This window comes from Ptiloglossa arizonensis, chromosome 14 (assembly GCF_051014685.1).
Source record: "Ptiloglossa arizonensis isolate GNS036 chromosome 14, iyPtiAriz1_principal, whole genome shotgun sequence".
Classification (NCBI taxonomy): domain Eukaryota; kingdom Metazoa; phylum Arthropoda; class Insecta; order Hymenoptera; family Colletidae; genus Ptiloglossa; species Ptiloglossa arizonensis.
The window spans coordinates 3,304,084-3,329,147 of NC_135061.1; the positions used below are offsets into that span (position 1 = coordinate 3,304,084).

A 25,064-nucleotide genomic window follows, 5' to 3' on the forward strand; every position below is an offset into this window, starting at 1 on the left:
TGTCAAAATTATAAGAAACTTCATAACCTAAATGAAACTTGGTAGAATTGATAGTTTCTAAGATAAAAATTCAATTATACAGTCCATTTTTGTTTAAATAGCATAAAATTGCAGAATTCAATATATAATATCAACATCATATATAATAAATTCAACATCAGCACAATTATTGATTTAACCTCTGCATATTTCAGTGCTAGGGGTGTAAATATGAAGTGTGTCGGTGAAGTATCCAAAGGTAGACTTTTTTTTAAAAAATAGTATATTTAGCTTTGCACGATATCAAATAACATTATTTACAACTTGCTCGGGTAGAATAATATGTACAAATATCACGAGTTATATAATGCAACAGCAACAAGAAATATTTTATCGTACAAACATTCTTATAAATATAAATATATTTATATAGACTTAAATAGTTGTACAAACAGACTCACACAATTCTTCTAATTAAATTTTATACAAAACACTCATTTATTATTGTTATTAATACAGAGCATTGTTGTCTTTGGTTTCTTGATTATAACATTGAACAAAATTTTCATCATTCTTGTTTTGTAAATCCTACGATATACTCATGGTTGCTTTCTTCTATTGATAATTAACACATTTACTATTAAATGACAAAGTCATCATTTATTAAAGTCTTAGAAGTATCATGTGAGCCACAACAACTTGCCTTACGACTTACAAAGAACACATTTGAAAAAGGTGTAGGAATGATGGTAATACTGGTGAGTTGTTTGGCAAACTCTAAATATCGATTATTCAATAAATACGTCACATCGTCAGTATCAAAATATCACAATGACGAGGAGACCTCGAAAGCAGCATCCTGGAGTGTGCTACCTTCCTGAAAGTTTCAGCAAGTACACTCAAATTAATCAACAACCGTAGATAATATGGTCTACCAGAAATAGAACACCCGATTATCTCTTTTGTTTTAATAGATATCGAAAGAAGTCTAAAAATAATTCTTTTTAAAAAAGATAGAACCAACCGAACATCTTTGTCTACATAGTAACAAAGATTTTGAAGAAACTTGTTCAAACTTACAAAGACATACAGATAATTTAATGTTACGGTATCTCTGTATCGTAAACCCTTGAATTTGTTTCAAAGAGAATCTTTAATCTTATCTGGAAAAGACACGTGGTTCAATTTAAAAGAAATATTAGTTACTCTGATCATTTAAAAGAAAACAAAATTACAAAACTATTTACAATTAAACAGATGTCTTATTACTGATGAACCAGTCTGCAGAGATGCTCTCACAGCGACGACTCTTCAACTTTGGTTTAGACACGCGACAATAAATCCTGAACCCTTTGGACCATCAGAGATAAACATGCTCCAACGAGATAGTGTGAACAACGTCACTCCTCGTGTCCGAATCCTTCGCGGGATCCTTCTCGATCTTCCCTCTGTCGTCGTGAGACAAGTCCATACAAAAATTATCATAGGCGTACGCATTCGTCACCATGTTGGGATGCTTCTCGTCGGAGATAGACGAGAATTTCTGAAGTGTGATGTTCCTTGGCTGCGTGGAGAAGTTTGGCAAGGTTTGAGGATCACTGTTCCATGTTGATTTGCTGGAAAATCCACTCTCAATCTGGTCCAGGCTTCTGCCTCTGGTTTCAGGTAGAATTGTCATAGCGAACAGAGCTCCCAAGAGGCTAACCACACCAAACATCCACATCGTGGCCTCCATACCGACCAGTGAACGTAAATCTGGATACAGTTTGATAATCGCGAACGTTAATATTTGGACCAGACTGGTGGTAATGCCACCCAGAGGCCCTCTGAACCTCAGTGGGAACAGCTCCGAGGTCATCACCCAGGGTAAAGTGAGGAATCCTATCATCGACGACCCTACATGGCCACCGATGCACACCAAAGACACCGTTGATGGTAGCTTCAACCTGGCAAGACGAGAGAATCGTGTCAATAAAGTAACAGATTTGTGTCAAGGAGAGGAAACATTCTAACGCCTTAACATGTACACTGATCTACATACTGCCCAGGATGGTCGTTAATTCAGAAGTCCATGAGTTACATGCGAACCGGGACAGTTTTTTCTCAGAAGTCTACGATCTCTGATTCCTTTTTACAAGCTGAACGTTAACCGTGTATTTGTTTGCTTATCTGACCGCAGAACATTGATCGTTTCCCGAGGATAGGATCATCCGAGATTTCCGAGGAGAGTTCACGGTTGCGCGTCTACGTTGATTCGAAAGTTTCGTTTCGACGTGGAGCTAACGTTGTTAAAAGTCGAAGAGTCACGAGACATTTAGGACAAAGACATTTAGATGTATTGAACACTCATGGAATAGCGTTAAGAGCGAAACGTTGATACCGAATCACTTAGTATGATCAAGGACTTGGTTTGGATACGTAGTCTGTAAAATTATGGAACGGAAGTTACCCAACCTGGCAATATTTTTTTTTTATTATCGATCACCGTCTCGATCCTGGTTATCGAAGAATCGAAGAGTCGCGAGACATTTAGGTCAAAGGCATTTAGACAATCATGGAACAGCGTTAAGAGCAAAATGTTGATACCGAATCACTTATCTGAGAATGATCAAGGATTTGGTTCGGATACGTGGTCTATAAAGTTATGGAACGGAAGTTACCTAACCTGGCAATATTTTTTTTTTATTATCGATCACCGTCTCAGTCCTGGTTATCAAAGAGTCGAGGAGTCACGAGACAATTACGGAACAACATTAAGAGCGAAATATTGATACCGAATCACTTAGAATGATCAAGGACTTGGTTCGGATACGTGGTCTATAAAATTATGGAACGGAAGTTACCCAACCTGGCAATATTTTTTCTTTATTATCGATCACCGTCTCCGGTCCTGGTTATCGATGTTTCAATTAACGAGTCTCGGATGATAAACAATGCATACCTGAAGGCCAGAGCAACGCCCACGGCAGAGATCGCCATTCCTAGGCCACTGGCGAAGGCCAACACTTTTCTGCCGAAGCTGTTCGCGAGACCAGCGCCAACGATCGACGCGAATAATCTGATCACACCAATCCCGACACTCGCCGAGTACTCGTTCACGTCGATGTTGACGTCAATGTCTTCGAGAACGCTCACGGCGTAGAAGAGGATTATGTAGATCCCGGACATCTGTTGCAGCGCGAAGAAGGTGAGGAGAATCAGAAACGGTTTCCAGACGCTCGGCATGTGGAGAGCTTTCATCAGGCTCTCTTTCTTCTCTTCTCGCTTCAAATTCGTATCGCATAGATCTTGATACTCTTTGTCGGTGCTCGAACCGGGTCCTCGTAGCCACAGCAGGGACTCTTTCGCCTCCTCGTTACGTCCTCTGGCCACCAGCCAACCTGGAGTCTCGGGGATCATTCTGTGACAAGGAAGAGGTTCAAAGTAAAATGTCACAGTAGAAGAAAACAATCGGATTGTTTAGTAGGGTTTTTTCGAGACTGGTCCGACACATTGAAGACGAATGGTTTAGGGTTTAAGCAGGTGTCGTTTGGAACCATGAACTCCTGTTCTAGGCAGGTTCCAAGAACGAATTGAATGAATTCGTATACAGTTTCTTTTTCTTATTTAAGGGCATATTATGCATAAGATTGATAAGATATTTCTGTGTCTTGGGTCTCTTTCAACAAAGAATACAGCAACAGCTACGAGTCGATCAAAATGACCTTTACCTATTTAATTATTTAACGAATGGTTTAGAGTTTAAGCAAATGCAGTGTCGTTTGGACTCATAATAGAACTTCTGTTCTAGATAAGTTCCAAGAACGAATTGTCCATGAATTCGTATACAGTTTTTTTTTTCTTATTTAAGGGCACATTATGCATAAGATTGATAAGATATTTCTGTGTCTTGGGTCTCTTTCAACAAAGAATACAGCAACAGCTACGAGTCGATCAAAGTGACCTTGTATTAACTATTTAATTATTTAACTTCTCATTGTCCTTGAGAATAGGAAGTGATAAGGCTCCTGAGTCCAAGGTATACTATCCTATGTGTGGATCTCTGTTCACATAGAGGATTGGATTTCTTATATAAATGATTTCATATAAACCTTTTGTATACTTCAAATTAATCGTACTCCTTAATACAATCAATGTCTACCACTGTAAATTTACAATATAACAATGTTAAATTGTACAGATCATCGACAAATTCTTCACTTTTAACCCTTTATGGTCATATGTCTGCTCTCAGCCACCACAGCAAGAAACCATATTAATCTTATACTTTATTCAACTGTGTATTAGTTTACACTTTCTCTGAACGAACCTGAATATCCAAAAAATCTGTTCATGAACCAATACGGTGTTCCTATTAGAGATAACAGAGATCTAATAAAAAGGAAAGCCTTAATTATTTTTCTTAATGGAAAACTGCATATATTGTGACACTATGAAGATGTAAAAAGTAAAGATTGTTCTGTATGTTAAAACGGAAAGATTAAAGGTAGAAGAAACCAAATTAATTATTTTTGCGATACATGTAGTCGAAAAGGACATACAGGATTGTATTGAAAGATACCACACGATAGAGAACTATAAAGTATAATCTTCACGTGAAAACATTACATTAAAACACATTGTTGTACGAACATATATCTAAAGTTCGCGAAAGAATTAATAAATCTTGTTTATCCTTCACAATCTTAAATGTTATGTATCGCTACTTTTTCAAAGAAAATTAATTCCATGTCCAAATTTCATACGATCGCAAAGGGTTAAGTTTCATAATACGTAATGGCTACCGCTTACGTTAAGTTGGAACAATTTTAAATTTAACAGTGACTATGATTTTACGCAAACTTGGGAAGAAACTTTTCCTAAGAGGTCAAATGATACTTTTGAGACGATAATTAGAACACTCTTGAAGATGGTCCCCAGAAGAAACATCAACGAACATTGTCATTTGATTTCGATGAAAAGACATTGGACATACGACATATTGTCTTATTTTTTGTCTGCTAACAAGTACATAGTTTAGTTAACAATTACCGTGTCAGTGCCAAGGATAGAATAGCAGGTCCGATGCTAATTGCTGCAGCCCTCTGCCACGTGGTGAATGCACCCAGTGTATAAATCATTAAAACACCGAGGGAAACTAAAACAGGACCGCAACTTCCCAACCAGGCCCTTTGATTCGGTGCTGCAGCCTAAAATTGGATTCGTTGAATATCATTTTCATACAATACATATTAAACAAATCTTCTCACACAACTTAAACTCGATGATACACTAGTAATAACTAAAATCTGAGACCACCAAGTGGTGGTCCACCATCAAAGGATTCGACAATATTTGAACAAACTCGACAACTGTCTCTTAGACTCTTAAAATGATCCAAAGCCACGCATCAGGCTCGAGACGTACCAGACCAACGTTGTTTAACATAATTGAGTGTGACTCGACTCTAGGATAGATATCGTGCTTAAAATTCTTCCTTTCTTTAGACCTTCGATCCCGTACAACCGAGTAAGATATTTCAAGATACTCAAACTGAATACGATTACGTACCTCGCTGACATAAAGGTAGAGGCCATTCGCCATGCCCATACCGATTCCACTGATGAATCTACCGACGTACAGCATAGGCACGTTCTTCGATAATGCTATCAACAACCATCCAGCAGCATATGGCAAGCTAGCCAACGCGATGGCGGATCTTCTTCCAAACCATTCCGCGCACAATCCAGAGATCAAAGATCCCAGAGGATTGGAAACGACACCCAAAGATGCTATCCAGGATGTTTGGGACGAGTCCGCGAATTTAGTCTGCAGCAGCTGTGGGATCAAAATGGCGCTGAAGCCTTGACCAAGACCCACGGAGATCTGGCCAGAGTGTGCAGCCAATCCTGCGAATATCTGAAAGAGTGAATTCTCTTTTAAATGTACGCCATGTTTTCGATCGTGTTTAATATTTCTTGAAATTTTGGTTTCTTAATCCTCGTGATAGTAACTTTTTATTTCTCTCGAGACGGACATTTTGTTTTCGGTATTTCGATATTGAAGTATCTCGAATCTTTTAACGTTGGGAAGAATCTTTTAAAGAATTATTTTTCGATTTTTACGATCGATGCTCTAACCAATTTGTTTCACCAATAAAATGTGAAACTATTGTTTGATTTCGATATTTTTATGAGAAATTAGGTACACATTTATAGTAATTAGTATAGACGTACGAAATGTAGGAAAATGTGAAATAATGGTAAAATTGTTTTGCACTCTCTTTTAAATTGTATAAGTTTCTTTTAAATATACGTCATGTTTTCGAAATTTTGCGTTCGAGAGTTTCGATCGTGTTTAATATTTCTCGAAATTTTGGTTTCTTAATCCTTGTGATAGTAACTTTTTATTTCTCTCGAGACGGACATTTTGTTTTCGATATTTCGATTATTTCGATTGCAAGTGTATCGAAGTATCTCGAATCTTTTAACGTTGGAAAAAATCTTTTAAAGAATTATTTTTCGATTTGTACGCTGCTCTCCGATCGATTCTCTAACCATTTTGTTTCACCAATACAATGTAAAACTGTTAAACTGTTATTAACTGTTAAACGATATTTCTACGAAAAATTACACGCGAGTAGGTACACATTTATATCGATTAGTATAGACGCACGAAATGTAGGAAAACGTGAAATAATGGTAAAAATTGTTTTGCACTCTGCTTTAAATTGTATAAAATTCAATGTGCTAAATTTAACACACCATGTGCGCAAATGTTAACGCGAAGAATCGGTAAAAATGACGTTTGAAGAGTTTTCGGCCTTCGAAACTTCCGATATTCGTTAAACTCGGAAGAAGACACGTAGAACGTGACGTTATATTCAATTCAATGAAACACACGATGTCTTTAAAGCATATTGTAACACTTGGCACCTGGTTAACTCGATTCCACGTAAGCAAGTGTGTTGGGTTCGTTAAAGTCTCTAACTGTACTATAAACACTTTCGATTGCATCACCGTGCTACTGTATCATAATTATTAAGATATATTTAAATGTTAAATGGTAGACTGCGCCGTATCGTTAACAACGACGATTACCGAGTTGGTGCATCGACACAAGTCGTTGCATTGTTCGAATAAAATTCTACACAACTCTGGTACGTACATAAGTATACATAAAGTTGAAAATTTAAAATTCATAATGGTTGGGAACATTTCGATTCCCAAAAGTGATTGTAGATTGCTGGTGGTCTCATCGGTGAAGCACGTTCAGCAAATTAAAATCCATTTCGTCGTAACTGTTTCATAGCTATAAATGGATTTTATGATCATTAGGGATCGCAAGAATCCTAGAATCGCAACCTAGAAATGGGATTGAGATTCCCAATTGGTCGTTAATGGATCATTCGTTATCCTCGACACTATCCTCAACCTTCTCAGATTCTTTCAAACAAAACTGTAAGGTTTTCCGGGTTCGAGGAGAATTCTTTTAACGAATCATTTCAAAGTTTCTTTCGATGCGATAACTATGCGTCAATGTGATTTCGTTTTCCAAAACGGAGAATATATAATTTAATAAAATGTTTATACGCTCTAAAAAAAATCGTGTTTCGTCGAAAAACGAAATGACTTTCAGAAACAACCCAATATTTTTGATTCGAATTACAATGGAAAAAACGATGAAACTTATCAAACCAAGTAATGTAATCTCTTATGTTGGTTCCATCGAGTTTCATTGTTTCCCGATTCCACGATGAACCAATTAGGATAACCGTATCCCACGCGTGCTACGTGGTCGGAAATCGGTGGTGGTTTCCGCAAACGTGGACTGAAATAATCATGCAACCAACCACGGATTACGTTTTGTTAGCGTAAGCGGCTCATGAATCGTTCACGAGACATCTTCTTCTTCTTCTCAGCGCGGAATGATAGTTGTCGCACGATAGACGGAATGAATTTCAAATTTTCCTCGACAGAGAGAATCTTTCTGTCGTTCGTATAATATTAAATTTACAGATCAATCAAAACCATTAGTTCCAATTGCGTTTATAATCAAATTTCTTTTAAATTTCATACCATGTTTTTCGAAAACGTTACGACTTTTTCAACTGCTTTCATAACGAAATTTCTTTTAAATTCTATACCATGTTTTTCGAAAACGTTACGACTTTTTCAATTGCTTTCATAACAAAATTTCTTTTAAATTCTATGCCATGTTTTTCGAAAACGTTACGACTTTTTCAACTGCTTTCATAACGAAATTTCTTTTAAATTCTATACCATGTTTTTCGAAAACTTTATGACTTTTTCAACTGCTTTCATAACGAAATTTCTTTTAAATTCCATACCATGTTTTTCGAAAACTTTATGACTTTTTCAACTGCTTTCATAATGAAATTTCTTTAAATTCCATACCATTGGAAAACGTTTCCAAACGTCATGATTTTCGAAAACGTCATGATTTTTTCAGCTGCTTTCATAACGAAATTTCTTTTAAATTCTATGCTATATTTTTCGAAAACATCACGACTCTTTCTATTCTAAACACGTGCAATCAATTTAAAAATTTCCTCTTTCTCCTAGTCGATTGGTTCTTTTTTTTTTAGATACGTATAAGGTATAACTTAATATTCCAAAATCTGTTTCAGAATGACACGAGTGAGTATTATCACTTTTAGAATTCATGTCTGGAAGGTCGTGGAACTGGTTGACCGTCTTTCGATCATTTTCAGTCGACACTGATGGTTTCTTGTCATCGGTGCAGACCATAATTATTCAATGGTAAATTTGAACTTCGTTCCCTGTTAGGAAGTCAATCTTGCTCTCGAAGGATGAGTCCACTTCCTAGATCTGCCATGATAGGAAGACACAATGACAGAAACTCCATAAAAAGTTTATTTAAAAAGACAGAGACACCTTTGTTGATCCTTACTCCATCGATTATTCTTCGAGTTCTTGAACGAAACGTTGAATCTATTGAGTTCGGAAATTTTGTTTTTTTTTTTTTTTTGTGAAAATGAAACACGATTTTTTTAATGTATGTAAACATTTGATTAAATTATATATTCTTCCTTTTGGAAAACGAAATGACTTTCCGAACAAACCAATATTTTAGTTTGATTGTATTTATTTACATTTAACCCTTTCGACCTGTTGAATCGAAACCCTTCTAAAATTTCTCATTTAAATAAGAATAAGTGTGAACGATTAGATGCCACGATAGTAATAACAATAACAATAAATTAACAAGAAACGTTTTGTTCGTAACGTATAATTAGGAACGTGATTAAACGTAATTAGAAGCAATAAGAAGTGACGTAATAGAAATATAATCGAAGGAACTTTACTGAATAATGTAGAGGAAAACGATGACTATATTATAAAGTTAAGAAGTATAGTATTTAATTTTCGTTTTTGAGTGACCTGGTAATCTGAATTTTTTCTTAAATATTTTTCTTTTTTAATATATATCTCCATAGTTTTATCGTCGTTAAAATTACTCAAAATATCGTCTAGTTGTACAAACTGTAAAATTTATTCAAGTTACTCTACAAGGTGTGGTTAATCCATAAATAATATCATTTCTTATCTTGTTTTATAGGAAGTTTATAGAAATTTCTCTCCACGTCTCTTTAAGAGTATCCTCTCCAGAGTTTGTAACGAGCATTCGAATAAATCAGATCGTTATTTTTCATTTGTAAAAAATTTTGCAGGGTGATTCTTTCGTTAATGGAATAAAGGACAGTGCTATCGCTTAAATAATCCCGTGTGTTTTTTTTTTTAGTTCACAAACGTTAAAAGTACAGTCTATCTTCAAGTTTACCATCTCTGGAAAGAAAATTACCAACGAAAATGATTTGCGACACTCTATACTGCACAAGTTTAAAAAAGATAATGTAACAACGATTCAAAGTAATCTTTGTGATGAATATTTATATTATTACGATAAAAAGTACGAGGAAGTATGCAACGAATATTTATGCTTCACTATGAGAGGGACAAAACAATTGTCCATTCGTCCATCAGTTATCACCTTATTAAACATTTATACCATCCCCTAAACTAGAACTTCACCCTCGAAATTTTCACTTGGTTGAGACCATATATGGTTGCTATGTCAAAGGTATATATTCACTATGAATTTTAAAATGAAAATCAGACTTTAATAGCGGATATGTATTACAGCCAACAACTCGATTACCAACATGCAACTTCAGTGGAAAAACGTATTATTGGTCAACAATATTAGTCACTCGTAGAGGAATTTTACAATATTTTATCGTCACGATGCTAGATCATAGACAACAAAAATTATCTTAGAAAAAAATTAAAATTTTGCATCAAATGATTGTAACCTGTTTCGATCATTGCAATATTTTTATCCAGTAAAAAAATTCAACAATGAAAAACACTCACCAAATCAAATAGATTGTAACTTGTCACAATCATTGTAATATTTTTATCCAGTAAAAAAATTCAACAATGAAAAACACTCACCAAATCAAACAAATTGTAACCTGTCACGATCACTGTAATATTTTTATCCAGTAAAAAATTTAACAATGAAAAACACTCACCAAATCAAATAGATTGTAACTTGTCACAATCATTGTAATATTTTTATCCAGTAAAAAAATTCAACAATGAAAAACACTCACCAAATCAAATAAATTGTAACCTGTCATAATCATTGCAACATTTTCATCTAGTACAAAAATTCAGCAATGAAAAACACTAACCAAATCAGTTTCTTAATCGAAATTTTCAATTGAAAAAATCCTTTGGATTTTTGTGCACGGTGACACGACTCAGGATTCTCATGTACGACATTCCTGTTGCTAGTGCGGAAGTACTTTGAAATTTTATTGACGCTTCGTGTGACAAATTTCGAAATATTCTAGGAACGTGTTCGACACGAGACATCGATGCCAGGCATGCACTATTGCAGAAGGAAATTTCCGGAAATTTCTTCAATGGAATGCTTTTGTCGAACTTTGTCGTAAAGAAAATGTATTTGTAATCGAAAATAGATTTTTCATTTTTGGATTTTCTAAGGAAAACACTGTAATTAAGAAGAATTTTCTACACTGAGTGATAACATGCTCCCAAAATTTGACCATGTAAATTCGTGTAAATATTGAATACAATTTTGAAAAGTTACGCGTAAAATTGAACATTTTCTGTAAGAATATAAAATACGAAAAATATATAAAATATTTATCTTGTTAATCAACTGGTTAAGAAAGTAGTCAAATAAAGCAATAAAACAATATTCTATTTCGTTCAAAAAATAATCAGACAGCGAAATACAATCGAAAACTGCGAACTCAAGTTTCGATGGAAGTGAGAAACTGAAAAAACTCGAATATTATTTTTTTTCGTAACAATTTTTCATTATCGCAAACTATTGGGTTGTTCGATAGTAATTTTGTTTTCCAAAATGGAGAATATGTAATTTAATGAAATGTTTGTACACTCTAAAAAAATTGTGTTTCATTTTCACCAAAAAAAAACGAAATGACTTTCCAAACAATCCAATATATTTACAGTTGTTCAAAATTGAAATGTCGTAGTAGAAAAAAGTGTCAAAGTTGAAGTTCCATTTTTACAATGGAAAATGTTTATACACTCTAAAAAAAAATCGTGTTTTATTTTCACAAAAAAAAAAAACAAAACAACTTTCCAAACAACCCAATATATTTACAGTTGTTCAAAGTTGAAGTGTCTATGACCTAGCATCGTAGTAAAAAAAAGTGTCAAAGTTGAAGTTCCATTTTTACAATGGAAAATGTTTATACACTCTAAACAAAAATCGTGTTTTATTTTCACAAAAAAAAAAAAAAAACAAAACAACTTTCCAAACAACCCAATATATTTACAGTTGTTCAAAGTTGAAGTGTCGTAGTAAAAACAAGTATCAAAGTTGAAGTTCCATTTTTACAATGGAAAATATTTGTACACTCTAAAAAAAATCGTGCTCCATTTTCACCACAAAAAAAAAAAAAAAAAACGAAACAACTTTCCAAACAACCCAATATTTTCAAACGATACCAGATCTAATTTTGTGCTACGAGTCGTGGTCCGACCGTGCTCATTTCGAACAGTGTACAAGCTACCGCTGGTTACACTTATCAGCGTATATTGTCGTACGAGTTATCGTGAACAGTATTCCGTAACGTGACTACGTTCGTTTTGATTGCTCGGTGTCCGCGTAATATCGCATAATTCTTTCCAGAAAATTCCGCGAAATCGGAATCAACCAGAAACGCGATATTCCCCTGATTGTCGAGCGGAGATCCGCTTGGTCTTGGCGAAGAGGAAAGAACTAGTTCCTCCGGAGGTCAATCGCGAAGGTTCACGTTCGCTCGGAGCGAGTATCGATCTAAAAACTCGCGGTCGCGAGCGAAAGCGTCGGCGAAGTCGCGAAAGAATCTCGAAAATCCCCCTGAACGGAAGGACGATTTATCCATGAGTCGTTCTCCCTTCGCTGGCCTCGTTTAAAAATTAATAACTCGGCCAATTAGCGCGCCAAGTTTCCGTGTACGTTTTCGTTGAATTTTTGCCACGAAACGGTTGAAATGTGAAAATAATATTCGAGAAATAGGAAAATGATTTCTTGAGATCAACTGTCGTTGAGTTAATATCGAATATCGAATATTTAAAGAAAAATTTATCTTTTTGTAGCGTTTCACAGTTTCTTAGGAATGCAATAGTGTTTTTTAAAGATATCTAAAGAAAAATTTACCTTTTTGAAGCGTTCCACAGTTTCTTAGGAATGCAATAGTGTTTTCTAAAAATATCTAAAGAAAAATTTACCTTTTTGAAACGTTCCATAGTTTCTTAGGAATGCAATAGTGTTATTTAAAGATATCTAAAAAAAAATGTATCTTTTCAAAGTAGTATGCTTTTCGAAGCGTTCCACAGTTTCTTAGGAATGCAATAGTGTTTATTAAAAATATCTAAAGAAAAATTTATCTTTGACAAATTTTTAAATATCCAGATGCAAAATAAAAAGGGGAATTTTTAATCATTTCTAACCGAAAATACTATCTCGTAATTCATTTTGCACAATTGGAGTAACAAATACGATAATAATGGATACAAAGAGTCGTGAATTATTGCGAAATCGAAACCTCGGAGAAAAGTATTTTATCAGAAAATTTAATTTTCCTGTACTTTTGTTGTAAAATAATATCTGTACGTATACACTTCAATTTTAAAGTTATATTTATTCGATTGTACAAAATGTCCAAGGATTTAACCGGTGCCACCACTTTCTATGAGTAGAAATAAGAAAAGAAGTCCTGCAAATACAATCGAGTAAACACTTTGTTAAGAAAAGTCACAAGAAAAATATGAAATCACGACACAACTTCCACGTAGTAGATTGTACCGTACAAACAATTTTTAACGCAATAATTTTATTGTACTCACTGGATACTTGAAATCGCTGAAGGCTATCGCTTCTATTAGTACCGACAACTATTAATTAATTGTACAATCTAACTCCATTTTCCAACGATGGCTATCTTATATCGACAAGTGTGACCTTCGTTTTGAAACGGAATAGTAACGATCAAACTTACATTTATCACCTTCAACAATGTCAAATAGACCTAATAACGCGTATAAACAGATTAAAACAATTACCAATCCACCAATCCATACCGTAGACTGTACCAAGAATAAATTTATTAAAGTCTCGTACCTTACTTAAATCTTTCTAACGAAATATTTACTACAATTATATGAATTTTTTTTTTTTTCTTACTTCCACACATTCGTGTTCATACATCTCGGCACCGGTTGTCGTTAAAGACACCTCGTAGATTAATATTTTACCATTTGTACTACAAACAAGACTTGAAAGCGAACGTCGAAATATGAGAACACAAGCACGTGTTCCCATTTAAAAAAATGAGATGTTCTCGACAGATATACGTCAAATCGCAATAATTACCGGACAGATTGCAATCGTTCAAGTGTATTGTTGTTACGCGTACATTTCTGAAACGGATGCAAGCGGCGTCTCCCTGCATTTCTGCAGTCGAGCTATGCGACCGAGATGTCCGCCTTCTGCACAAACGCATGGCTCTCTTTGATCTTCGTTGGCACACGTTCAACACCACCAGTTACCAAATACTGTTCTTTCCACGTTGAACGTCAGATTTGTACTGTTTCGTTTAATTGATACGGTTACGTTGATATTTGATATCGAACGATAAGACACCAGGGTGGTCTATTTATTATCTGTTATAGCAACAGAGTGGTGGGCAACCGGTGCACCATGTGTACAATTACGTGTTTTAGTTCTGGATTTCGCAATCTTTTCAATTTGTAGAAGTTTGAAGAGAAATTATGTTAGAGAAGCTATAATTATGCGATTGTTCTTACTTTAAACGAATATTGATTTATATTGGGTTGTTTGGAAAGTGATTCTGTTTTCCAAAATGGAGAATATATGATTTAATAAAATGTTTATACCCTCCAAAAAAAATTCTAATATATAAAATATATTAGGTTGTTCGGAAAGTGATTTCATTTTCCAAAATGGAGAATATATGATTTAATAAAATGTTTATACATTCTGGAAAAATCGTGTTGAAATCGTGAAGAAAAATTATGCTAGAGAAGCTAAAATTATGCGATCGTTCTTACTTGTAACGAATGCTGATTTATATTGGGTTGTTTTCAAAGTGATTTCGTTTTTCGGAATGGAGAACATGTGATTTAATAAAATGTTTATACATTTTGAAAAAATCATGTTGAAATCGTGAAGAAAAATTATGCTAGAGAAGCTAAAATTATGCGATCGTTCTTACTTTACTTCAAACGAATGCTGATTTATATTGGGTTGTTTTGGAAGTGATTTCGTTTTCCAAAATGGAGAATATATGATTTGATAAAATGTTTATACACTCTGAAAAGATCGTGTTGAAATCGTAAAGAAAAATTATGCTAGAGAAGAAGCTATAATTATGCGATCGTTCTTACTTTAAACGAATGCTGATTTATATTGGGTTGTTTTGAAAGTGATTTCGTTTTCCAAAATGGAGAATATATGATTTAATAAAATGTTTATACACTCTGAAAAAATCGTGAAGAAAAATGATGCTAGAGGAGCTATAATTATGCGATCATTCTTACTTCAAACAAATATTGATTTATATTGGGTAGTTTAGAAAGTAATTTCGTTTTCCAAAATGGAGAATATATGATTTAGTAAAATGTTTATACACTTTGAAAAAATCATGTTTTATTTTCACCAAAAAAAAAACGAAGTAGCTTTCTGAACAATCCAATATTTACGTCCAAAAATATTTGTATGATAATTTTATGTGCGAACGATTTGTAAAATATCAACAAGTATGGAACAGTGAGAGGATCGTTCAAATTTGTAATATAAGGTTACGAATTGAAACTAGTATTGTATTGGTTAAAAGTTGCAAAGTTTAAAATAATCAAATTTTCTTACTCCTTTATGCTGCTCCGAATGAAGGATTTTCCACCAGAGTTTCGTTTGAGTGATCATTTTGTCCGATACTCTTTAACCGGTATCTGTAATACAGAAAAATACACGTTCGATGAAACTTTGCTCGAGAATAGATCTTATCTAAATGTAATTCTTTTCTTTGTCGCCAACAACGTTGAGTTTTCGCGATAAAAACGAGGTAATCGTTTCACTCTTCTGAGGAGAATTGTTTTAATCTAGCGCGCACTTCATTGATAGTACTTGAGAAAAAGTACGATGTCTGGACGTGACGCAAGCGAAATATAATTTTTCTTTTCTATTTTCTATTTACCGAATTTATCTACAAAAATAATTCAATGAAAATTCCATATCTACATACAGAAACGATTTACCCAACGAAACTCGTTTGAGAACAGATCGCGCAAGATCTCCTACGATTTCTCTCTTTTGTGATCCGAGTGCTTTTTCACAAAATGTTACACACCGATTTTAATGAAAATTCCTTGTTACGTAGAAAGCAGAAAAATTTTTAACCTACTTTTGCGGAATGAAGTTAAAAGTAGATCTATTTGAAACAATAATTCAAATGTTATAAACGTTGTTACAACTAGATCTGTTTGTAACAATAGTTGAAACCTTATAAATGTTGCTACAACTAGAATATATTTGTAACAATAGTTGAAACGTTATAAACGTTGTTACAACTAGATCTATTTGAAATAATAGTTGAAACGTTATAAACGTTGTTACAACTAGATCTATTTGAAATAATAGTTGAAACGTTATAAACGTTGTTACAACTAGAATATATTTGTAACAATAGTTGAAACGTTATAAACGTTGTTACAACTAGAATATATTTGTAACAATAGTTAAAACGGTATAAACGTTGTTACAACTAGAATATATTTGTAACAATGGTTGAAACGTTATAAACGTTGTTACAACTAGAATATATTTGTAACAATAGTTGAAACGTTATAAACGTTGTTACCACTAGAATATATTTGTAACAATAGTTGCAACGTCATAAACGTTGTTACAACTAGATCTATTTGAAATAATAGTTGAAACGTTATAAACGTTGTTACAACTAGATCTATTTGTAACAATAGTTCAAACGTTGTTACAACTAGATCTATATGTACCAATAGTTGCAACGTTATAACTAGATCTATTTCTAACAATAATTCAAACGTTATAAACGTTGTTACAATTAGATCTGTTTATAACAATAGTCCAAACGTTAAAATAGACATATACATGTTACACTTAATCGCAAGACACCTTTCAAAGCTGTATCCAATATAATCAGAACAGGTTGATACGTCCACAGTCCACATTTCTCGAGTGTGAATATCACACTCTGAAATCTTTTCAATTTTTCTAGCGATAAATATCCCATTTTCTTTCCCGTACGATACGCGCATTGTTATTTCAGCGACATCACCTACGTTTTAGAAAAACTTCCAGTTTAATGGTACGGGCCATATTTGTTGATACAAAACTGCCCTGACCCACATGTGTGTCAGCGGACTGTCAAGTGTTAATATCAGACGTTACATTTGTAAACTTAGAATACCGTGATACAACTAGGCTAAATGGCGTCATTCCACGTGAAGCACTCCGATTCTTAGATGAAAAAGGATACATAAAATAACAACTGAAACGTACCAATTATTTACGACGCGAAACGAAGGATATACTTCGGAACCTTCCTGTACCGACTAACAGATTTCGAAATTACGACAGTTAACATAGTGATCGGTATCAATTTTTCAACCTCGGACAAACAAAAGAGAATACAAGAGATAAGTACTCACGGTTCGGTTAACATCTAAGACGATCCTTAAATTAGTGTGTTAAATTTTGTATATAATTAAAACGTGTAGGCCTTGTTGCGAATTTCTTAGTATACATATACATTTAATGTCTTATTTCGTCTGCAGGTTCTTGGTGGAAAATGGGTTGAATTGTTTCTATAATAACAAAGAAACAACATTCAATGTTATCATTCACACCGTTATTTTCCTGATAACTTTTCTCACATGTCTCTATACTTTTCACTTTTTCTTATCTTCTCTCACTCCCGCCACATGTCTACTCATTCACTTGTCTTCTTACCAATCGAGATCTAACTTATCAACGCTAACTTCACTATAACTGAGGGTGCTTTCCTTACATACATTTTAGATTACTTTTGCACATATTGCCAAAAAGAAACAATCATTTAACCGGGAAATTTATGTATTCGGGGTTGTTCGTTCAAATTTCATTCAACGATTATTCTTCTTTTTTTCATTAGATTCGTTTACAACTATAATAACGATACAACTACCGGTCACTGCCCTCGTCGTGAGTCAGTTGTTGTTCGTGAAGCGACAGTAGTACAAGTGTCTCATTTCACACACATTTTACGTGTATTTTCAACAATAGATAACTCAGATACAAAGCTTCGAACGCAATTTTTCATTTTCTTCTTATCGTACAAACACCCCTCACAATTTCCAGACATATTTTACCTGTATATTTACACGTAACTTTGATAGAAATTTCTAAAAAGAAAACATCTCTACGATCGACTAATAATATTTGTCGTTGTAACAAAGATTTCGTTCAGTATCTCGAAAATTCTAGTAAAGCTCGGTGCACAACAACTTTATGCCACCCCTTTTGTTAATGATTTGTACAGTGCGTATTGTACAACCATTGCAACTATTATACGAAACCGAATTCAAAATATAACATCTCTACGATCGACCAACAATATTTGTCGGTATAACAAAGATTTGGTTGAGTATCTCGAAAATTCTATTAAAGCTCTGTGCACAACAATTTTATGCCACCCTCTTTATTAATGATTTGTACATTCCGTATTGTACAACCATTGCAACTATTATACGAAACCAAATTCAAAATATAACATCTCTACGATGTTATATTCGAAAACGTTATAAACGTTGTTACAACTAGATCTATTTGTAACAATAGTCGATAAACGTTGTTACAACTAGATCTATTTGTAACAATAGTTGATAAACGTTGTTACAACTAGATCTATTTGTAACAATAGTTGATAAACGTTGTTACAACTAGATCTATTTGTAACAATAGTTGACAAACGTTGTTACAACTAGATCTATTTGTAACAATAGTTGACAAACGTTGTTACAACTAGATCTATTTGTAATAGACAATATTTGTCAATGTAACAAAAAATTCATTTACTATCTCGAAAATTCTATTAAAGCTCGGTGCACAACAATTTTATGCCACCCCCTTTGTTAATGATTTGTACATTCCGTATTGTACAACCATTACAACTATTATAGGTGTTTTTCGACGCCGGTGCGTAGCAGAAATTGAATAATGAACCCGTTTAAATAATCATTTGTTCGTCCCCGTAAGCGTTAAGGTACGGAACGCAGGAGGAATCACATCGTGTCTCGTGATTCACGAGATGCGCGTGACTCTTTATGCGTCATAGAGCGACGCTCTTTGTCGGAATCGCACGTGAGACGCAATTTCTCCATTAAAAAATTTACCCGGCTCATTAGATATCGACGTTATCTAAATCTACGATTAATTCGTGGCTCGATTCGTTGCTTTCGTAACGATTCCATTTACCGAGTTACACTTTCCCACGTCGGGATTCTTTTGAGCCACGATCCACCGATTTCTCATAACGAGAATACACGTTTCGGTATTGTTGCTACGAGATGAAATATTGCGGGTCAAGTCTGACGAAAATTGCAAAACGTTCTCGAACTCGAATTGTTTTAATAAATAAAACCTTGTCAACAGAGTCAGATCGAGCAGATCATATTTGTTTAGAATTTTCAAATGGTTTTGTCGATCCTCTTTAGAATTCATACTGAAATCTTTTTTTTTGTATCTGATACTATTTTAACATAATTTTAATTATAAAAACATTCCGTATAATTGCACATATCGTGTGAAATACATTATTGTTTGTGTTTGGATCTAAGAGAGGGTATTTTTGAAAAGAACCGATAAAAATGAAATGAAAATGTTTATAGTGTAAGTACGATCTGATTCGTTTGAATTTTTCAACCACGTTTTATTTGTAATGTACAACCACGAATTATTCAAATTGTTTCGTCTCGGTAAATAAAAATTTGTTTCGATAAGAATCTAAATTAAGAAATAATAGAAAATGATGAAAAAGTAAATTATGATCGTTTAAGTGAAGAAAGTTTGGTGCGAAATATGAAAAATTATTATACGGAATGATGAGATTAAATGAAGCGAAAGACAATAATAACTGTGTACGAGGAAATTATAGTGGCTAAAGTAGTGTACGTAGTATAGTTCCTTTTTGCTGTGAAGTAATCAGATAACGTAACTGGATTATCAGAAAAGATGTCAATGGATAAAATAACAAATCCCCAAGTAAAACAGTAGTTCTTAAGATATTACTTTTCAGTAAATCCGTTTGAATCATAATACTGTGTTCACTTCTACCACAATTTCCCGATAACCAGTTCAGTTAGGTTATCCAACTGTTTCACAGGAAGGAGGATTATTAATTATATAGCAAAAGTATCCATTACAATATTTTTATACGCAATTGTCTGCTTATACATACTTTAATTTTCATCAGTGAAAACGTATTATTTAGAGAAAAACAATATTATAAATTTCTATACTTTCTTTGGTTACGCAAAAATTGATTTGTAATTTTAATAATTGTAGAAAATTGTTCGGTTAACGATAAACGTGTACACTAGATATTATTCGTAAGGACGAAGAATCGGTAAAATATCTTATATTAAAAATTTCTTTGGTTACGCAAAAATTGATTTGTAATTTTATTAATTGTGGAAAATTGTTCGGTTAACGATAAACGTGTACACTAGATATTATTCGTAACGACAAAGAAACCGTAAAATATCTTATATTAAAAATTTCTTTGGTTACGCAAAAATTGATTTGTAATTTTATTAATTGTAGAAAACTGTTCGGTTAACGATAAACGTGTACATTAGATATTACTCGTAACGACGAAGAATCGGTAAAATATCTTGCATTAAAAATAGTTCCTATGTAAAAATATTTATCTAGTTAAGTCTAAAGCGAACAAACTAAATGACAGTCCTTGAAATATTCGCGCGAACAGGTGTTATTTGCGCGAAACGCGTCGATTGTCGTTGAACAATCACATGCGATGAAAACAATCGAACCACTGTTGAAACACGACCGATATTCTTCAACGATTATGAAATACCTCGAATAGATCTTTTCGGAACAATATGAGACGGTTCATGACTGAATAAAATTGTTTGAAGTCGTTAATATTCGAATAGGGATGTTATATGGGATAACCATTCGGTTGTCCACATCTAATAAACGAAAAATGATAATAACATTATCGAAATCTTTATCTATATACGAATTAAAGTTTAAATTATTAAAGTCAGGATATTCGTACGATCAATATCATTGATTAACTACTGATTTGATTGTTAAATAGGGCATCATAATTCGTCGATGAAATATAAAATTTTAAGGGAAGGGAAAGCAATTAATGTTAAAATTATTATAGGAAAAATAATTGAGATAATTTCAATAGAATAATTTTTTAGTAAAAATTTATTAATAAATTTATTAAATAAGATACTAGTATAATTATTAAGGTTTCTTTTGTTTCCATGAAAACGTGCAGTGCTACAACGCTATCGCAAATGTGTTCGTAATGAATACCACTATCGGAGACTTTAATGCCGTTCGATTGCAGCCATGACAGTTGGACCACTGTTCAAATCGAAGAATGATATCACTCTTATTTATGGAAAAAATATCGCGAACCGTGTACACTTTGAGAACGAACAATGTTTTCGTAGTTCTAAACGCTGAACGCTGCGAAATTAAACTTAAACGTGAAACAATAAACGGTGCTCTTGAAGATTTTAAGAATGTCGAGCTCGTTCTGAGAATAGACTTTCGTTTCATCTGAAGTTTCAACACCTCCACGTCGGTGTAATTAAGAAACTATCGCAAAAAGAAAGAAATGGCGTCGTTATTGCGCACAAACAGCCTCAAATGAGCGTCATCCGAAGAAAATTTTCCATTTCTTCTGAAACTTTCCATTAACACTAGAACTACCAACGATGAAGGTATTATTATTATTATTTTTATCAGATCATATACCTTCAATGTTGGACGAGAAAAGGGTAAATTAATTTACCAAGCACCATTGGTTGTCTATTTCGACAATTGTTCGCGAACATTAGGCAAAGACGTCGTTTACAATCGTGTAATTTTAAAAAGAAGTTTCAAACGAATCGAATTGATCCTCTTGATAATTCTAATACCAGTAATGTAGTTCACAATAACGCAAGTGAGTCAGTGATAACTAAATCATCGATGAAACTATCGAGCAAAGTCATTGTCGATTACGTATTAAACACTTCCAACGAGTTTCGTTTCGAGTACAGAGATTTATAGTTTTTTTTCTCCAACCCTTTAACGTTAACGCAACCGCGACCGCAATAAGTGGTACTTTCTGAGACTTTAGAACTGCAATTTCAAGTGATAGGTAGCTTGTCGACGACGTCTACGTAATATATAGTACGGCGATCGAACGTACGATCGATCGATCGATCGAACGAACGACAACAGTTAAATGCCAACTGAACGACACGATTCGCCACCGATTGTAACGCGTGTCGATTCAGAGGCATGCAGCTCTCGTCTATTCTAATTCGAGAGCCGCAGCTTCGCGATGCTTTTGTTTTCAATGCGACGTGTTTACAAAATCGTGGCTATTTTTACCATTGGCGAACCTGACTCGCGACACGCAAGCCGCAATCTAAATCTCTCTCGTCAAATGTACACACATCTTCCTTTTTTAAAAACACACGGATCAAATTGTGCATCTGACGCGTCGTTTGGTCCGGGTTAGGTCTAGGTTAGGTCTGGGTTGGGTTGACGAACCTGATTCGCAATACGGAAGCTAGAATCTGAAACTCTTTCACCAAATATATACGCAGGTTCTTTTTTTAAAAAAACACGGTTCAATTTGTGCATCTGACGCGTCGTTTGGTTCGGGTTAGGTCTAGGTTAGGTCTGGGTTGGGTTGGCGAACCTGATTCGCAATACGGAAGCTAGAATCTAAAACTCTTTCGTCAAATGTACACGCGTCTTTCTTTTTTAGAAAAACACGGTTCAACTTGTGCATCTGACGCGTCGTTTGGTCCGGGTTAGGTCTAGGTTAGGTCTGGGTTAGGTCTGGGTTGGGTTGGCGAACCTGATTCGCGACAGGAAGGCCAGAATCTAAAACTCTTTCGTCAAATGTACATGCATCTTCCTTTAAAAAAAAAAAACGGTTCAACTTGTGCATCTGACGCGTCGTTTGGTCCGGGTTAGGTCTAGATTAGGTCTGGGTTGGGTTGGCTAATCTGACTCGCGACAGGAAGACCAGAATCTAAAACTCTTTCATCAAATGTACATGCACCTTCCTTTTTTAAAAAAACACGATTCAATTTGTGTATATGACGCGTCATTTGGTCCGGGTTAGGTCTAGGTTAGGTCTGGGTTGCGTATAGGTTATGTACACCTCGAAAACTATTGGACGAACGAGAGGGAAGTTTTGCGTACGAAAGTTGTGGATTTTTGAACGACAACTTCGGCTAACCAAGCAACCTTTACGATTCGTAAACTTACGTAAACGTGAAAGCGACCAATCTCGGCTGGATTTGTAAATTTGCACAGATGCGAGAACGGCCAATCACGAGTCGAGTCGGTGAACTCACGCGGATGTGAGAGCAGCCGGCAGCAGATGAATTTATGAACTCACGCAACCGTGAATGCGGTTCGGATCCTTAAATTCAAACTTTCACGTAGATGCTAGAGCGGATGGTTGATAGTTGAGAACGAAACATTCAAAAATGTTACAAAAAATATAATCTGAATTTTTTATACAAACGTTTCAACCCATAATTTAAATCTTCGGTATAGAAAAATTAATTATCAATGCTTGGAAATATATAAACAGATTCGGTCAATTTAGATTTATTAAGAAAACTTTTTGTGAATTGTTGCTCGATGATAAGAATATAGTCGAGGTGTTGAAAAATTTAATAAACTTCGATCCGCGTCTTGTTTGTTCTTAATACGGAGCAAGAATTGACGCAAGGGTCTATTAACGAACTTAATTTATTTACTTTGGAAAAGTATTCAAAGAGCAAAACAAAAACAAACTATTTTTATATTTGACATTAAAAAATATATCATTCTATTATTACTATACTATACTATTTATTTTTATACATTATATGTATATATATACATAAATATATATATATAAATATTTTTTTTAACCTTTGTTTTTATCCGAACAGGGTTCAAAGAATAGAAGAGTAACGTTCTATTGAATAAATGTTTAATAAAATTTCATTGTCGAAATTAACAAAGTGAACGACAAATCGACTAACTTGCACAAATGATAACAAATTTTATCACAGACATACAAAATCTTCCAATCAACTTCCATTTAAGTTCGACTAATTCTATAAAATTCGATTCTTAATTTTCATTCAAATGTAATTAATATCAAAGACCAAATCAATTTCTATTAAAATCGTGATTGTTATTAACATGGTGAAAGTAATCCTTTCTCTAAAACACCAATAAGAAAAGAATAGTTAATCGATTCAATTACCTTGTCGGTATTATGTGATCTCAGATAGGGGCAGCTTTATCAACACTGGAACCACCAAGGGGGCCATTTTGATTTATTCGAAACTTCTTCTCAAAATTACTCGATTACCAAGGGTATCAATTATCCACTCACGAATCAATTTACCCTATTCCCCTCCAACATCCAAAACACGTATATAATCCCACACAAACAGTGATACCATCATCGTCATTGGTTCCAGTGACAAAAATATGAAAAGTTTAAAACTTATAAAAGTTCATCTTATATTTCCTACCTTTCCGCAACAGCTACGTTTCACCCAAAGCCACGCGTCTACTGTTGATTTTTTAAATTACAGCAACCCCCACACGCATACGGTCCTCCATTCCGAGTTACATTAGTATTCGAACGAGAAACACGTGTATTAGAATCGACACCGCCTTCTTCCTACCACTTTTCCAAAAATAATAATACTAAAAAAAAAAAAAAAAGAACCGTGTCTCTCGGCGAAGAGACGTTCCGCGAGGTTTACCACGGTTACAGATACACGATCACGATCATTGTTTACGAACACTCTCGACAGGGGTTACCAGGCTCGCGCGAACCGATATCGACGAAATTGTACGTATCGTTCGTTGTCACACGAGATCAAAGACGCGGTGAACTTGCGCACGTGGTACCGTGAGACAGCCCGTTCGGAGACAGGTCCGCCGCGAGTTTTTTCGCACTCGACACTGAGACGATTTTCGCCCGCGCGTTCGCATTTATAGTCGCGGGAAGGCGCCTGCCTCTCGTCTGAAAACGGCGCTTCGCGAAGCGCCCTTCCAGGGCCGCCTCGAGGTCTCCCGGTCTCCCTGCCCGCCACCGGCAGAAATTCTACCGACTGGTCCCCCCGCCGGTTCGCCTTTAACACGCTGACCGTATTTTTCCAGACAATTTCACGATAACCGTGATAACTTAATGCTTCGGT

General features: G+C 34.6%; 1 protein-coding gene across 3 annotated transcripts; it reads right to left on the reverse strand.

Annotated features, from left to right (window-relative positions):
- Nucleotides 1-1,177: 1,177 nt before the first annotated feature.
- LOC143154300 (facilitated trehalose transporter Tret1) lies at nt 1,178-24,810 on the reverse strand. Of its 3 annotated transcripts, XM_076326279.1 has the most exons (6): nt 24,390-24,810; nt 15,436-15,518; nt 5,530-5,877; nt 5,011-5,168; nt 2,921-3,379; nt 1,178-1,925 (listed from the first exon to the last, which is right to left on the reverse strand). In XM_076326279.1, the coding sequence occupies exons 2-6, from the start codon at nt 15,490-15,492 to the stop codon at nt 1,340-1,342; spliced, it is 1,608 nt and encodes a 535-aa protein (XP_076182394.1). In that variant the 5' UTR covers nt 15,493-15,518; nt 24,390-24,810; the 3' UTR covers nt 1,178-1,339. The 3 variants fall into 3 exon arrangements, with proteins under 3 accessions (XP_076182394.1, XP_076182395.1, XP_076182396.1); XM_076326280.1 differs by lacking the exons at nt 15,436-15,518; nt 24,390-24,810 and adding an exon at nt 13,964-14,015; XM_076326281.1 differs by lacking the exons at nt 15,436-15,518; nt 24,390-24,810 and adding an exon at nt 6,723-6,878.
- Between the last annotated feature and the right edge of the window lie 254 nt (nt 24,811-25,064).